This window comes from Tupaia chinensis, unplaced genomic scaffold, assembly GCF_000334495.1.
Source record: "Tupaia chinensis unplaced genomic scaffold, TupChi_1.0 Scaffold000041_1, whole genome shotgun sequence".
Lineage (NCBI taxonomy): Eukaryota > Metazoa > Chordata > Mammalia > Scandentia > Tupaiidae > Tupaia > Tupaia belangeri.
This window is the reverse complement of record NW_006159496.1, coordinates 1,843,883-1,861,007: the sequence shown is the minus strand read 5'-3', so window position 1 is coordinate 1,861,007 and position 17,125 is coordinate 1,843,883. Positions and strand designations below refer to the sequence as shown.

General features: G+C 48.1%; 1 protein-coding gene across 3 annotated transcripts in view; it reads left to right on the top strand.

Moving 5' to 3' along the window:
- The first annotated feature begins 919 nt into the window (after positions 1-919).
- LOC102476107 (sulfotransferase 1C1) overlaps positions 920-17,125 on the top strand; it is a 26,964-nt gene continuing 10,758 nt past the window's right edge. Inside the window, exons 1-3 of one of the 3 annotated variants that reach the window (XM_027772950.1) lie at positions 920-979; positions 1,107-1,297; positions 14,501-14,700. In XM_027772950.1, the coding sequence (XP_027628751.1) occupies positions 935-979; positions 1,107-1,297; positions 14,501-14,700 (436 nt within the window). In that variant the 5' untranslated portion in view covers positions 920-934. Of the gene's footprint in view, positions 980-1,106; positions 1,298-1,330; positions 1,551-14,500; positions 14,701-17,125 lie in introns of those variants that run through there. The other 2 variants (XM_027772954.1, XM_027772959.1) reach the window with 2 other exon arrangements.

Here is a 17,125-nt window from a genome sequence, read left to right as displayed (position 1 = left end):
CGGACTGATTAATGGCTGCTCTCTGAAGTCCCTGAAACTGTTCTTACTAAACTGTGCTCATATTCATTTCTAATTTAAGAAAGAAGCCATGATTGGGTAAATGTTATTTTTTGACTCAGTGCAAGAACTTTCAGAAGTGTGAAGCGTGAATTCAGGAAGTTCTTTGTGGCGATTTACAGAACAGATAGATACCAAAGGGCTGCCTGATGCGGGTCTGAAGTCTGGACCTCCAGCAGTGACCAGGACCGTGAGCCAAGTAAACCTTCTGTTGTTTTTTTTCTTTTTCTTTTTTTTTTTTTTTTGAGAGGTTTTCACTATAGGGCGCATGTGCTCACCAGACAGACAGAGAGAGACATAGAGACAGAAGGTGAGAAATCACCCCCCAGGGGGGATGGTCACGCCGCAATCCCTTCTCCTCCATTCTCCTCTCGGGATCTTGGGCACGCACACACACGCGCCTGGCATGAGTTTAAGCCACCTGGTTCGGGACTCGAACCGTGGTCGACTACGTGAGTGTCCAGCGACATAGCCATTACGCTAACTGCTGGTTCCCTAAACCTTCTGTTCTTTATGAATTACCCACTCTCAGGCACTTCAGTCTCACATCACAACGGTGGACTAGCACAGAAAAGGCACCAAGGAACTCAATCTACTTCCCTGAATGTCTCTTTGCTAGGACAAGGCCAGGTGTGAATTAATACAAGGGGCCTTCAATACATTTATGGAAAATGTGTATTATGAAAACTTATGCATGGATTTCAAAATTTTTTTCACACTAAAATAACTTTGTACTTTAACCCAATTTTTCCACAAACTTTTAGAATTCCCTTCATATAGTTTGGGAAGAAATGGAGAGAGGAAAAAAGAGTCAGCCTTGGGAAGCCCTTACTATGCGCTGGATTTTTCTTCAACATTGGGGTTCTTCATCTAAAGCATGGATGGCAGGCAGGTACTGCTACCCACGTTTCAGGATGAGAAGGTGAGTCTCAGGCTACGGAGCTGGAAGAGAGGAAGATCCCCCAAGCAGCTGGAGCCTATCTGGACCTGGAGCATCTGCTCCTAGAGGAGGGGTGCACCACCCTCCCACCCCTCCCTGCCCTCTGTAGGTCCTGTGCCAGCTGGAGGAGGGAGGAGCCCAGCAGCCTGAGACCAGTGAGCTCCCTGCAGACACTAGGTGGCGTCAGAGAGGAAGGAGCAGAGGGTGTCTGCCTCCCTGTGTTCAGCTTCCAGCTGAGTCTGCAGAGCAGTGGGGGCCATGGTCCAGTGATCCCTGCAGAGTCCGGAGCTCCTCCCTCAGGTGGGTCACAGGTCTGGTTCTGTTCAGTCCTGATTCTTTCAGTAAGGGCTCCACCTCCCACACCGATGCTGAGAACCTCCCAAAGTGCCTCCACCTAGGGAACGCCCCGGACTGCTTGCCCAGTGATAATTTGAGCCTGTGCAATTGCCATGCCCAGGGCAGGCAGTCCTGCTTCCATGGAATGTGCTCTCCGTGCCCACTGACCCTTGGTCATTCGGGCTTCAGGCTGCTGACTCTCAGCTGGAACTTGAAGGTAAGAACACGCCCTAAAAGAAATGCTGTACTTAACTCATTGATTAATATTTTCTATTTATTTTACTTTGTCACGTGAGTGTCACTGCGTAGAGAGATTAACTCAAGCCAGAGAAAAGCTATCCCGGGGAACTGGCGAAAATACCCTAAGACATTTGTAACCTACAGAGACGAGCCTAACGATGTCTGACCTGGAGACTCAAGGCTCCGAGGAGCAATCTCGAATGTAATCTCCCTGAGATACCGTCCCTCTTTCCCACCCTGATCTTTTCTCCAAACGCCCACTCTTCCTGTTTTCTAAGGGCCACTTCAACTCTCTGGACATGAGCGTTTCTTCTTTCATCCCACCTTTGACCAAGTGACATGCTGGGACCGCAAAGGGGACTGATCTGGTCCCCAGGCTCCAGAGAACATAGAACCTAGGAATTGTAGGGCAGTGGAATAGACTATGAATCGACACATAGAACTCTAGGTTCCCACCATGGACAAGCCCTGGGTGGGCATCTTAGGGCCTCCCTGAGCACTGGCGAGGCTGGAGCAAGTTCCCAGACAAGCACGCAGACCAGGTCGGATTGCTCAGAAAACCAACTTCTGAGACAGGAGAGCTTGCTTAGAAGAAGGCTTTATTGTGGAAGATAACCACCAAGAAAGCAGTAAGGTCCAAGACTCTGGAAGTACCGTCTTCGTAACTGGGGGCACGGGGGTTTTAAACTCTGGTCAGGAATGTGGCAACATGAGGGTCTGGTGGCAGGAACCCAGAGGCTTTCTGGAACAGTGCCTATGGTGCCAGCTCTGGTGGACAATGCTGTTTCCTTGGTGGCGGGCAGTCTCGAGGAGGGTCCAGACTGAGGTGTCATTATCGGATCTGTGCCGGGTAAAGAACTCAAGGCAAATAACTCTTAGGACCCCTGGAGCTCTTCGATCTTTATATGTCACTTGTGACCACATCTTGCAAACATTGAACAGTTCAGGCCACAGTGTGGTCACTGCAGAGCCATCGTCGCGCTGGGAAGAGGATGGCCAGGGGGGAAAGAGCACAAGCTCATTCTACCGTGAAGTAAACTCCCGGGAACTGTAGGGCATACGTCCTTTTCACCTGGTAAATATACTTAAGACTAAACACAGAAAATGTACTTCTTAACTTTGCAGAGGTTGGCATCACGGGTGGGTCAGGGCATGAGGATCTCGTTGGGGGTGTCTCTCTTGCTCTCACTCACAGAGGATATAAATACATAACTTTTAAAGAAGAAGGAAAATACTACAGGACCTCATGGGAATGAAGATCATTTCTGCTCAGGGGTCAGAGATGGCTTCACAAAGGAGTCAAAGGTGACCTGGCCTGAAAGCGCGCCAGCTTCCCGAGGGCGGGGCACAGGGTCATGTGGCCCTGAAGTGAGGGCCTGGGAGAGAAGGGCTCTAATTTCCTTTAGGGACCAGCAGAGCCCTGACTCCCCTGCAGCACCCAGTGCCCCACTCCCTCCTGGCTTGCCGTCCACGTGCCAGGGGAGCTGCAGTGGAGTGGTGGGGCCAGACACTCTCACCTCCCATCCTCAGGGCTGTGAGCTCTGTGGCTCTGCCCCGTCCCACGCCCTGTGTGCCCTGCTCCCGGAGCCTTCCATGTGCCCTGCTCACACACTTACCACTACAGCTGGGCCGTGGGCACCACCTGCTGCCCAGATGCATCCCTGTCAGTGGAGGCAGTGCACTCAGGCTCTCTACTCCAGGCCAGCGCTCTTTTTCTTTTGTCTTTCTTTCTTTTTTAGGTTTTCTCACAGGACCTGAGTGCTCACTAGAGATAGATAGAAAGAGATAGTGAGAGAGAAAGTGAGAAATCACCCCCTGCGGGGATGATCACCCTGCGGTCCCTTCTCTTCCGTCCTCCTCCTGGGATTTTGGACATACAGGTGCATGCACCTGCACATGATTTTCAAGCTGCCAGGTCCAGGACTCGAACTATGGTCAGCCATGTGGGAGTCTAGTGCCTTAACCACCACACCACCTGCTGGCTCCAGTGCTCTACACCCATGTGCTCCCTGCACTGTCCCTCCATATGAACATCTCCCAGGCAGCTCAGACTCAGCCCTTCAATTCAGACTCACAGTCTCTGCACCCACAGTCTGGGCAGGAATTGCCGACCCCTCTGCTCCTGTTCTCAGTGATCAGCACCTCCCTACCCAGGTACCAAGGCGGCAACCACAGAAAAATTTTGACTTCCTCTGGCCTGGCCACCTCTCATCTCAGACTAGTCACCGTGTGCTATTGATTCTACCCCCAAAGTCTCCTAAGTCTACTTCCCTCTGTCTCCAGAAAGCTAGGGCCACCAGCCCTATCTGAACTTCACTCCGACCTTCTTCCTTTGGGCTGGGCTCCACTCCAGCCCTGCCTCAGGCTCCACCAGAGCAATCTTTCCAAAGTGCACCTTGAGTCTGGTGTGGCTTCTCCGACTTAAAGTGCAGTGGGGGCTTCCTGTCGCCCATAGTAGGAATACACAGCTCAGACCTACTGTCCAAGGGTTTGAGAGTCAAATGTCCACTCTTCGCATTGTTCAAGAAACCACAGCTGAGAAACTGGCAAAAGGTGGTCCACATTCCAGTGTCTTCAGGATGCCCGGCCAAAACAAACGCTACTCCTCTCAGGAAAGACATGGCTTCAACTCCGGCTCCACAGGATTCCCAGTTGAGCTCACCTTCCCTCATCAGAAAAGTCACAAAGGAACGACCCACCATGAGAGAGAGTCTGCAGAAAGAACAAACAGCAGAGTTAGAGCTCAAGACCTTCATATAATTAAATTACCAGATATAGAAATATGAGAAGAATGTTTAAGTTATATAAAGCAATGAAATTGAATGAGAAATAAGAGAATAAGATACTACTTTGGAAACAGAATTATTAAATAAACGGGATTTCTATGAAGAAAAAATATACAGCCATTGAAATTTAAAAACTCAAGAATAGGCTAAAGTATATCATAGATACAGCTGAATAGATAATTCAATCTTTTTTTTAAATAGTGGATTAGAGGAGAGTTGGCATCAAGTTGGAGTAGAAAAGATAATAAAACCAAGTTTTTAAAGTTTAAGAATTTAGGTGAATTTTCGAAAACAATCAACATTTTAAAAAATGTTCTTCTTTGGTGCTTAGCAGGTTGGCAAATTGTAGAAGAGGAGATGAGTATTAGGATTTGAAGATCATGAATTTTGAAGGCTCATTTGTTTAAATAAATAAATGTGCTAGTCTAATTTCCTTTAAAGTCATTGCTTCCAAACAGGAGGCTCCGACAGCTCCAATAGACCAGACCCTGAATGTTAAATTGAGCCTCCCAGCTCTGAACTGCATGAAGCACTGAACAGCTGAGACCACTCTCCTGGCTCAGGGAGAGTCCCACAGAGGCTCAGAGACTTTGAACCTTGGCTGCCTGGATTTAAATCCCCAACGGTGGGTGTGACTCCGGGTATATTAGTGAAGCTTGCCAGGTTTTAGATCCCTTGCTTGTGAAATGAAGGAAATGATAGCACCTATTTGGCAAGACCATGCTAAGGATTTTTAAATTATAGTAAAACATTTAGAAATTGGTCTCAATATTTATTAGATTCCAATGAGTGTTAGCTGTTTATACTTCATATGGGGGTTCACAGGTTCTTTGCATAGTAAGTACTATAAGTGAGTAAATATTAACATATTAAGCCTCACAAATATAATTTTAAAATATTTAAATGCAGTTTAATCTGTAAGCAAAATAAAAGTATATGCAAAATAACATTAGAATATAAGTAGACATAACCTTATGAAATAAACAAACAACAAATAGGCATCGTAGTAATTTGCAAGGTAATCCTGTGTGTCTGCAAGGACATTTTGTGATAATAGAATTTCTGAGGCACCCAGACAACTAATTAAAGCGAGCGTAACCAAATAAAAGTGACTAGCTTGCACTTATACCAATAAATGGCAAAACGAAATTTTAAACCAACCAAAAAAGGGTTCCATTGCATTTTTAACCTCTCACTGTGAGTCTATCAGAACATGATGTGCACTCTAAGTCAGAGATGGCGAGCAGGTTTGCTCTTTCAGTCAACTCTCATCCATTGGAAATGGCTTTCTGGGAAACTATGAAGAATGATGCTGAGGACACGTCCGGGGTCGCTGGGAAGGAGTCCCATGATCACGTATTGATGGAAATGACATATACAGGAGGGAGAGGGTCTGCTCATGCCATGCAATTGCTACTCCTTGCAATTCTGAAATGATCTGCTGGTGCCAGGCAACAGGCAGCCAGAGGACAGAACAGTTTGGAACCCAGGGCCAGGCCGAGCTGTCAGGAAGGGTGGGTGGAGTTCATGACAGGGCTGTCACTGGTTGCTTCCTCCAGTCGTGCAGCACTGAGGTGTAAGTGACCCCTGAACTGCCTTAAGCAGGTGCTATATCAAGGGGCGGGAGGGACAGGATTAAAGCAGGGCGGACCGGCTCCATGGGCCCCACTCTGTGCGGCACAGGCCAGCTGCAGAACTTGTGAACCGCCTGGAGGAAGAGCCTAAGAAAGCGCAGCTGTGGAGTCCCAGCCACAAGTCCTCTTACTGCTTTATGGAGAGCGGGCAGCAAGGTCAGTGGGAAGGGAAGAGACTTGGTCACTTTCTCCAGCTCAAAAGAGAAAGGCATTTTAAGCTATGAAGGAGAAAAAACACATCTTTCTGGGGTTAGCAGGTGGCCTACTGGACTCCCACATGGCCAACCGCGGTTCAATCCTGGATCCAGCAGCTTGAAACTCATGCCAGGCACCGAAATCCCAAGAGGAGAATGGGGGAAAAGGGATTGCAGCGTGGCCATCCCCCCGGGGTGATTTTTTTACTATCCCTTTTGATGTCTCTGTCTCTTTGGTGAGCTCATGTGCCCTATAGCAAAAATCTCCATGAAAAATAAAATAAAATAGGGCCAGCATATGACATTATGGTTAAGGGTGTTGGACTCTCACATGACTGACCGCAGTTCGAGTCCCAGACCTGACAACTTATTCCTGTTCTCTCCCTCTTTCTCTCTCTCTCTCTCTCTCTCTCTCTCTCTCTCTCTCTCACTCACTCTAAAATAAGCAAATAAATAAAGTTAAATAAGATAATTACTTAAAAAGTAAATTAAATTAAAATATATGTCTTTCTGTCTCTAGTCCCAAATTTCCCAGGCCTCTGTCCATTGGTCATGCTGGCCTTACTGGATTAAAGGAACTCTTTCCTCAAGAGTTGACTCGGTTTCCTGCCAGCCAACTATTCCCACATCCTCCACTTCTGCAGGGTGACAGCCTGGCCCCTCTCTCCATGAAGGTTCCCAGCCACAGGTGTCTGTCTTAAAGCAGGCCCAGGAGGCCCAGGACATGCCAGTCCCTAGTGCTCTGGCCAAGGGTGCTGCTACTCAGCAAGCTTCCACTGCCTGTTCATGGGAAATTATTTTCAGAGAACAGAAGAGCAAACAGACAGCAGACTCAGGGGTCTGGGCCAGCAGACTACAGCTCGAGGGCCAGGGACTGAGGGACAAGAGCTGACTGCTTGGCTTCGGCTGCAGAAAGGAGTCCCTCCTCTTGCCGTCCTCAGAAAAGGCTCAGGTTAGACAACCAGCCGTGCTGATCTGAAAGTCTAGATTCACACAGATCTTGCCCAGCTCTGTGCCAGGCCACGGAGGGGCAGGGACACAGGAGGGGCGTCCCAGGCACCTGGAGCCTCGGCACAGTCATGCCCTTTCCAGGCCATAGAAGGGACTGAGGAGGCTCTTTTGGGGGTACCTGGATCTCAGATTACCCACTCTCAGAGGCACCCTGAAAGCTTCACCCTTCACCCCAATAACAGGTAACCTGTTACTAAAGGCAAGAGCAGTGGATGCACTGAAAATTTCCGGCTCCCTCTAGGCTGTGCTGGAAAAGAACCTCAGAGTGAGCCCCATCCTCATACATGGGGCACGGGTAACAAGCAAGATTGAACGGTGCCCAGCCTCCTCCCGGAGCGTGCTCTGTAGGGGCCACTGCCCCAGTGTGAGCTTTTCACATGTCACCCAGCCTCAGAGTCCAGCAAAGGTGCATGAGGACCCAGTGAACAGATGCACTGGGATGCAAGACACATCCCTGGCCTGAGGAGCACATTTGCACTCACCAGGGCAGGTGACTTGGAGAAGGGCGTTCACAGGGAACACTCACTGGTTTCCTGGGCCAGTCCTGTCCCACACGTACCTCCAAAAGTCTTTGCTGTTTAAAGCCTGGAAACAAGTGGGCCTGGAAGTCCCATGGGGCCCAGGATGAAACCACCCCTTTCCCGGGACATGGGAGAGCTGGCCACAGGCCACTTCCACTTTTCCGTGGGGAAACCCACCAGCCGGAGCTGTGTCTGCAGGTGATTATAATAATTAGGTGTGATTGGTTAGGGTTAGGCAGGAAGCAAATTGTAACCCAAGAGTGAAAAGATGTCATCCTCCCTGAGGAGTGGGTGTGCAAGCTCAGAGTTACGGAACAAAATCGTAGAAATTAGCCATGACCCTCTGCCAGTCACCGACCTGGCAGATCAACAGGTGCCTACAATCCAAAGGCCAGATTAGTGTGTTTATAGATTCCCAGAGCAAAGTTTGCTAGAGTATCACTGATGCCTGTCATTAAAATTGTTGTTACTCACTTAAAGTGTTTAGATTAGCTTTTAGTTTAACAGATCATTTGCTTTGGCATAATTGTTACCTTTTGGCTCAGTGTAAAAACTTTAAAAGGTGCAAAATATGTACCCAAGAAGGTCCTTTCTGCCTGTTTACAGAATAAGTAGGTATTGTATTATATTTTACTTAAATCAAAAGTTATGGGTTGAGGTACTTCCAGTTCTAATAACAAAACACTCCAGATTATTTAAAAACTGTCCCAATACAAACACCAACAAATCCTAGAAATTCGCAACATTCTTGTTTTTGAGAGGTCTTTACCTTAGGATGTGTGTGTTCACTGGACAGAGAACGAAACAGAGACAGTGAGAAGGAAAGTGAGAAATCACACGCCACCCCCTGAAGGGTGGTGACCACACTGCATTTTCTTCTCCTCCATTCTCCCAGGATCTTTGGCAAACACGCACACCTGCCAGGCATGATTTTCTTTTTTTTCTTTTTTATTTTTTTTTTTTTGGGGGGGGGGGTGGAGAGGTTTTTTTTGGTATAGGGCACGTGTGCTTGCCAGAAAGACAGAGAGAAACAGAAAGTGAGAAATCACCCCCACCCCCCAGGGGGATGATCACACCACAATCCTTTCTCCTCCAGGGACCTCAGACATGCACACACATGTGCCCATTGTGAGTTTGAGCCACTGGGTCCAGGAATTGAACCGTGGTCGAGTACATGGGGGGTCCAGCGACATAGCCATTAGGCCAACTGCTGGTCCCAACCAAGTGTGACTTCAAGCCACTAGTTCTGGGAACAAGGAGGGCCAGGAGAGAGCCCAGGAACGCAACTGCTACGCCATCTGCTGGCCTGCAGCATTCTCGTAAATGTAGAGCTCAGCGCAGAGTCAAGGACACGGAGGCGCCCAGCAGGAAATTCGGCCACAGCAGGCCCAAGTCAGCGCGGTGCTCCGGAATGTGCACGTGCGTGAGCGACGTGCCCGTCTCGGCGCTTTGCTTGTTTGTTCATTTATTTATTTTCATCTCAGCCTTTTTTTTTTTCTTTGAGAGATTTTCACTATACGCAATCCCTTCTCCTCCATTCTCCTCTTGGGATCTTGGGCACGCACGCACACGCGCCCGGCGTGAGTTTTAAGCCACCGGGTCCAGGGAACCAGCAGTTAGCGTAATGGCTATGTCGCTGGACTCCCACGTAGTCGACTATGGTTCGCATCCCGAACCCGGTGGCTTAAAACTCACGCCAGGAGCGTGTGCGTGCGTGCCCAAGATCCCGAGAGGAGAATGGAGGAGAAGGGATTGCGAAGTGACCATCCTCCCAGGGGGTGATTTCTCGCTTTCTGTTTGTCTGTCTGGTGAGCACACGCGCCCTATAGCGAAAATCTCAACAACAACAACAAAAAAAAGCCACCGGGTCCGGGACGCAAACTGCAGTCAACTACATGGGAGTCCAGCGACATAGCCATTACGCTAACTGCTGGCTCCCCATCTCTGCCTTTTAAAGTCCATGAAGGTCGGGAGAGGAGAGCCTGGGGGTCCTTGCAGTGCGGGAAGTTAGAACTGAACAGCTCTCACACAAACCTGCATTCTTCTAAGGACTTGAGGAAACGGAGTCCCACCGGGGGAGACGGGGTGGTCAAGAAACTCCATCATGTCATCCTGGGCTGTAGACGAAGGAGACGTCCCCCTTCGCATTTGTGAGCATGGCGGCCAGCCCGTGGTGTGGAGGTTAAGGCGCTGGATCCCACCTGGCCCTTGAGCAGCTCTAGTCCTGGCCCTTTCAGCTTGAAAAGAAGCTGCGCACATGTGTGGGTGCCCAAGACCCCAGGAGAGAAGGGAGAAGGGAGACTGAAGTGTGGCCACCCCTCTGGGGGATCCTTTCTCCCTTTCCCTCTCTCTCTGGTGAGTGCATGCACCCTACAGCAACATCACAAAAGTGAACAAACACAATTTTGTAAGCATGGGCCCATGCAACAGACCAAATTAGATGACCTGCTTGGCCCAGCAACTTCCAAGGTGATAATTTAACATAAAAATAGCCCACAAATTAGTGATGCCTTGGGCCACCTGGTATACCCAAAACCTCTCTGAAGAGATGAATCCTCAAATGGGCCACTCGACATTCTGCATATGTCCCCACAGAAAATATGTTTGCCAGGCAAAATTAACTCCTCTCAGAAATAATAAACAGCATATTAAGACCTCGTAGAACATCAATGTCATTATAATAGTGTATAAATATGCTGTCATTATATTCTAAAATATAGATTAGACAGGGCCAGACAGATAACATGGTAGTTGAGGCAGATAGATCCCATGTGGCCAACTATGTGGTTCAAGTCCTGGACCCAGTGACTTGAAAGACACTCTGAGCACGTGTACATGTGTGTCCAAGATCCTGAGGAGAATGGAGAAGTGATTGCTGTGTGCTCACCCCCTCAGTGGGTGCTTTCTCTCTCTCTCTCCCCCCCATCTCCATCTATGATGAGCTCACGTGCCCTATAGCAGATAAATAAATATATACATATATAATGCATATAATAATATATATTAGACATAACTATAAAGAGACTTAGGTGTATGGAAGAATAAATATCTTGAGCAACCTGTTAAACATCTTTTTAAGAAGCTTTTGGGGCCAGCGAGTGACATGGTGGTTAAGGCACCAGATATGTGACATGGCTGACTACAGTGTGAGTCCCAGACCTGATGCCTTGAAAATCATACCTGACATGTGTGTGTATAAATGCCCAAAATCCCAAGAGGACAATGGAGAAGAAGGAATTGCAGTGTGGCCATCTTCCCTGGGAGGTGATTTCTCACTTTCCTTCTCTCTCTCCAGTAAGCATGCTATGGCAAAAACCTAAAAAAAAGAAAAGCTGGAGGGACCATCAGGTGGAGTGGTGGTTAAGGCATTGGACCTCCATGTGGCTGACCACAGTTTGAGTCCCAGACCCGGCACCTCACTCTTTCTCGCTCCCTGTGTTGTCTCTTTCTGATGAGCACATGTGCCTACAGCAAATTAATATAATAATAACATTAAATTAGTTCTTTAAAAAAAACCAAAACTTTGTCTCTCCAGAGAGATCCAGAAATACGACATTAATTTAGGACCAGCAGATGGCATAATGGTTACGTCGCTGACTCCCACGTAGTCAGTCATTGTTTTAGTTCTGGACCCCGGGGCTTAAACTCACGCCAGGCGCATGTGTGTGCGTTCTCAAGATCCTGAGAGGAGAATGGAGGAGAAGGGATTGTGGCGTGGCCATCCCCCCTGGGGGGGTTATTTTTCCCTGTGTGTTTCTCTCTCTGGTGACCGCATGTGCCCTATAGCAAAAAATCTCTCAAAAAAAGAAAGAAAAGCTGGATAAGATGTTTTGAAATGCATCGCTAAACTAGTAGGCCAGTAAAGGAATTCAGAGATGCAAAAGGTAAGCAAAAGCTGCCCAGAGCTGCCCAGTGGTGGGAGGGCTCTGACAGTCGGAGGGCCAGAAGCCAAGAGACCAAGCCCAGGACCACAGGGAGGGGGAGTCTGATGAGAGACCAAACCTGGCAAAGCATGCCCTGAAGGGCAGAGGGCAGCCGGACAGCTCCTTGCCTAGGCCTGGGCATTGGGGGAAGGACGGAATTCCCTCACCAGCTAGCTGTCCTGTATGTTGCTGACCAGTGTCATGTACCCTGACACATGAATGAGACTTATATTTTCTCTTACTCTTTTCTTCAGAAAATTTTAAACCTACAAATAAGTGTTTTATTATTCTTATTTATTGAGGCCAGAAAACGGTGTAGTGGTTACATTGCTGGACTCCCACATGGCCAACTGCAGTTTGAGTCCTGGACCCAGTGCCTTGAAACTCCTGCCAGGTGCACATGCATGCGTGCCCAAGATCCTGGCCGGAGAAGAGATTGTGGTGTGGCCATTCCCCCTGGGAGGTGATTGCTCACTTTCCCTCTCAGTGTCCCCCTCTTCTCTCTCTCCAAGCTAGCACATACATTCTAAGGCAAAAATCTCTGAAAATATATCTATTTATTTAGTTTTATATATTATTATTTTTAATTTCCTGTAGGGCACACGCACTCACCAGAGAGAGAGAAAGAAAGTGAGAAAGTAAACCACCAGGTCCAGGACCTGAAATACAGTCAGCCACATGGGAGCCCAGCACCTCAATCATCATGCCATCTGCTGGCCCCAAAAAGCTTTTAAAAACATGAGGGTATTTAAAAAAAAAAACTTAATGGGAAAATAGATTTAAAGTGCTAATTTATTTGCCACAAAAAAATTAAAATCTAGTTTAAATAATCATAGTTTATTCTTACACATTTCCATGACATTTTTTAAGACCCCATGTGGTACAAAGAAAACCTATAAACCTCTCCTAGATTCACCAACCAATGTCCTCCTGTGGGCACCCTACCTCTCTCCTTCACACCCCAAAATATATGCGTACATTCAACTACTTTTTTTTTTTTTTTTTTGGAGAGATTTTCACTGTAGGGCGCGTGCGCTCGCCAGACAGACAGAGAGAGACATAGAGACAGAAAGCGAGAAATCACCCCCCAGGGAGGATGGTCACGCCGCAATCCCTTCTCCTCCATTCTCCTCTTGGGATCTTGGGCACGCACGCACATGCGCCCGGCGTGAGTTTTAAGCCACCGGGTCCGGGACGTGAACCGCGGTTGACTACGTGGGAGTCCAGCGACATAGCCATTACGCTAACTGCTGGTTCCCGCATTCAACTACTTATGTAACCTCATACACACAAACACGGATTACATATTGCCCTGAACCATCTGGGCGTGGGCTGGGGCCTTTGTGACACTCGCCCTCCACACCTGAGCCACATCCAAGCATAACACGCCCCTCCCGCATAACACCGCCAAACCCACCATCTGTACTCGGGTCCCAGGACCCCAATACTGCCTGCTAAAGCTTTCTCCCCAGTGCAGGACCCACTCAGGGTTCCTGCGGTGCACTTGTTCTAGTCTCTCCTGGAATATCCTCCCAGCTGAAGCCATGTTGGTTTCTTGTATTGACTATTTCTGTAATGCTAGTTCTTCTGAAGAGACCAGCCCAGGTGTCTCGCAAAGCGATTCATCCTATGAATGTATTTGATTATTTTAATTTTTTCACGATGAAATTCAGGGTGAATGTCACTTCTAGATTACTGCAGAGGTCATGCCATTGACAACTGATTGCATCACCCCGGGCACATAATACACATACAAAAAATTCCTTTCTTTCTTTTTATTTTTGTTACTTTTTTGCCATAGGGCACATGTGCTTGCTGGAGAGAGACAGAGAGAGAAAAAGTGAGGAACTACTCCGTAGGGGTTAAGGCCACATCACAATCTCTTTTCCTCCATTCTCTTGCACACACACACACACACACACACACACACACTTGCTGTGAGTTTCAAGCCACCAGATCCAGGACTCAAACCACAGTCGACCATGTGGGAGTCCAGTGCCTTAGCCAGCATACCTCCTGCTGGCCCCCCCCCCCAGGTTTATGCTTAAACTTACAACAAACGTAGTAATGCTGTGGTTTGATTTACTTTATTGCATTTCTACCATAAATGCAATTTTAAGATTTCAAGAGACCAAACCAGAGTTATCTACTATAGAAATAACCATCACGTCCTAAGCCAGATGGGGTTACCCCCTAAGCAAATTAAGGTTACCTAGTAGGGCAATTGCTCTTCAGAGGGATAGTTGGGGCAGGCAACGAGATCCAGGTTGGATTTCTACGTGAACCAGTATGCCATGCCAGAACATTCTATGGTGACTACCCAGTAGGGAGCCCCAACACAAGTTTCATTAAACCTCCCCTGTATCTGTGGCGTCTCCTGGCTCTGCGCTGAGTAGTATGGGTGCATTTTAGCTAACTCACCTCCAGCCAGCTTCCACAGCATTTGGTAACTCACCAGCCCGAGCACTGGTTCCATCCTAGCGCTCGCTGTTGCTCAAACTTCACAAGAGTCTGTGGCCTTGGAGGCCCAGAAGGCTCCGTGAGGATACCGCTAGTCACTCCGGCCTCAGGAGGCCCTCTTGCATTGTCCTTGTCCAACACGTCTCCCGGATTTGCTTTCCTCCATGCCTTTGGTCCCCACCAGAGATTTGTTTTTCACTGTCTCTCCACCTGGGAGGTGCGGGGGAAGCTATTTACAGTTTCCATGCTCCCACAGATTTGACTTCTCTTGCTTACATTAACACGAAACATAGCAATGAATCCCTGTCATATATCTCTTCCAACTTTGTAAGAGATTTTTTAAAATAAAGGAATAACTGTTCTAAGTATAGCAATGACACAAGGACTCCTTTTTTAAGCACCTGTGAAGACCACACACATACCAAGATGCCTTTGGAGGAAATCCAAGATCTTCAGTTGGACGAAAAATACCTCCAACCAGACACTGCGGAAATTAATGGAATCCTCATGTCCAAGATGATAAGTGATAACTGGGATGACATCTGGAATTTTCAAGCAAGACCTGATGATCTCCTCATTTCAACCTATGCAAAAGCAGGTAGGTGCGAGGCCGCGGTGGCAGTATACAGTCAGCGGTAACCCAGCAGCAGGGGACTTCTCCACTCAGCAGTGCAGTCTTCGGGCTGGCAGGTGTGTGGTGGTTGGGGTGCTGGACTCCCACACGGCCAACCACCATTTGGGTCCAAGACCTGGCGACTTGCTTTCTCACTTTCTCTTTCTCTCTTTATCTCTGTCACTCTCTGGTGAGCGCACATGAAATTAAAAGTAATCATCATAAAACTAAATAGATAATCCTTTAAAAAAAAAACCTTTTTTGTAGGTTTAAAATTTTCTGAAGAAAAGAGTAAGAGAAAATACAAGTCTCATTCATGTGTCAGGGTACATGACATGGGTCACCAACCCACAGGACAGCTAGCCTGTCATTTCAAACCTGTGAGGGAATTCCATCCACCCCCTCAAGGCCCAGACCTAGGCAGGGAGTTGTCCGGTTGCCCTCTGCCCTACAGGGCATGCTTTGCCGGGTTTGGTCTCTCATCAGGGAGGGGTACTCCCTGTGGCCCTGGGCTTGGTCTCTAGGCCCCTGGCCCTCCGACTGTCAGAGCCCTCCCACCACTGGGCAGCTTCTGCTTCCTCTTGTTGTCTCCGAATTCCCTTATCATTTTATTAGTTCAGCGATGCATTTCAAAATACCTTATCTAGCTTTTTTCTTTTTTAGGTTTTTGTGATAGGACACATGTGCTTGCCTGGCCTTGGCAGTTTGAAAATTATGCCGGGCACATGTGCATGTGTGCACCAAATCTCAGGATAGTAGAGGAGAAGAGATGGCAGTGTGGCCATTCCCCCTGGAGGGGTGATTTCTTACTTTCCTTCTCCCTTTCTCTCTCTCTCTCTCTCTCTCTCTCTCTCTCTCTCTCTTCTCTCTTTTTGCAAGTGCACATGCCGTATGACATAAATAAATAAATAAATAAATAAATAAATAAATAAATAAATAAATAAAAATAAAGCAGGGGGACCAGTAGATGGCCTAATGGCTACGTCACTGGACTCACATGTTGTTGACTGCAGTTCGAATCCCAGACCCGGTGGCTTAAACTCATACTGGACACGTGTGTGTGCGTGCCCAAGATCCCAAGAGGAGAATGGAGGAGAAGAGATTGTGGTGTGGCCATCCCCCCGGTGGGGGTGATTTCTTGCTTTCTGTCTCTCTGTCTCTGTCTTTCTAGCAAGCGCATGCGCCCTATAGCAAAAACCTCTCAAAAAAATTAAGTAAGTAAGTAAGTGAGTAAGTAAAGCAGGTCTTCCACAGTCAGGTCCTGGAAAAACTGCAAACCAGACTCACTCATGAGCTCTGGTCTATAGCATCTAAGACCCTCCCTTTCACTTAGGTGCCTGATGAAGACAGAGAAGTCCAAAATCCCATGCCCTCAAAAGACTGAAGAACGTAAAAGTGATTTAAAAACCTAGAATCTGAGAAATAGCATAGAAGTTCTTCCAGGAAATCTTGCAAACCCAGCCTCTCCCTGTTCTCTGCACTAAGCTCTTCTGGAGTTAACCACAGCCCCTGCCCAAGAAGCTCTTCCTAGTGGAGGAGACAGGGTGGAACTGGGTGCTTTCACTCAAACATAAAAAGTGCTAAAGAGTTGGGTCCAAGAGCTATGGGACAGGAAGGTAACACTTCCCCACATCTCATAAGTAAACAGATGTTCATGGGAAAAGCAAGGGTCAGAAAAGGCAACGGGTGGCCCAGGCTTGTTCGGGGTACGGGAACAGGGAACAGCACCTCCAAGAAAGTCCATCGTACGGTGCTGGCAATCCCCTGCACTATCGAGATTTGTAATCCACGTGGTCTGATCTAGTGAGGTAAAGAGCTGTAAGCTCTCCTAAGTCCCCCTTTTCTCACTTCTGAATAAACTAGGGCAGGGGCTTCCTGCTAGCAGGTTTCAGCCTCTCAGGAATCTCCTTTTCTGTCTAGCCTGCGTTGAACACTTCTCTGGCCCAGATCTGAACTTGAGCCTATAACGCACTCAGGGCAGAAGCTTATGTTTCAGCTCACCTTGGGAATTACAGCATCGTCCCCGAGGCCCTCTGCTCATGGTTCCTAACGCTCTCTCCAGCCTTATCCCCCACCATCCACCACCCCATCACCTCCTGCAAGCCCTCCTTCCACTCCCCAATGTGGCATACTCCTGCCTCTGTCCTGGCTCCTGAGGATTCCCAGCAGCGTGCCCTGCCTCCTTAAAGGGAGTGCATTTCCAATTCCTATTTTCACTCCTCACGCCACGCTTCTCCTCTCTCTCCCACTGGCCCTTCCGCAGAATGCCAGCCTGCTCTGAGCATCTAGAGCCGTTGCACACTTCCATTGCCCTTCCCGTGCAGTTCATCTCTCGGGGATCTGTGCACCCATCCCATGCACCTGTTAGCATCGGGTCTGGCTGGAAGCTACGGAGACACCAAAAGCAGGA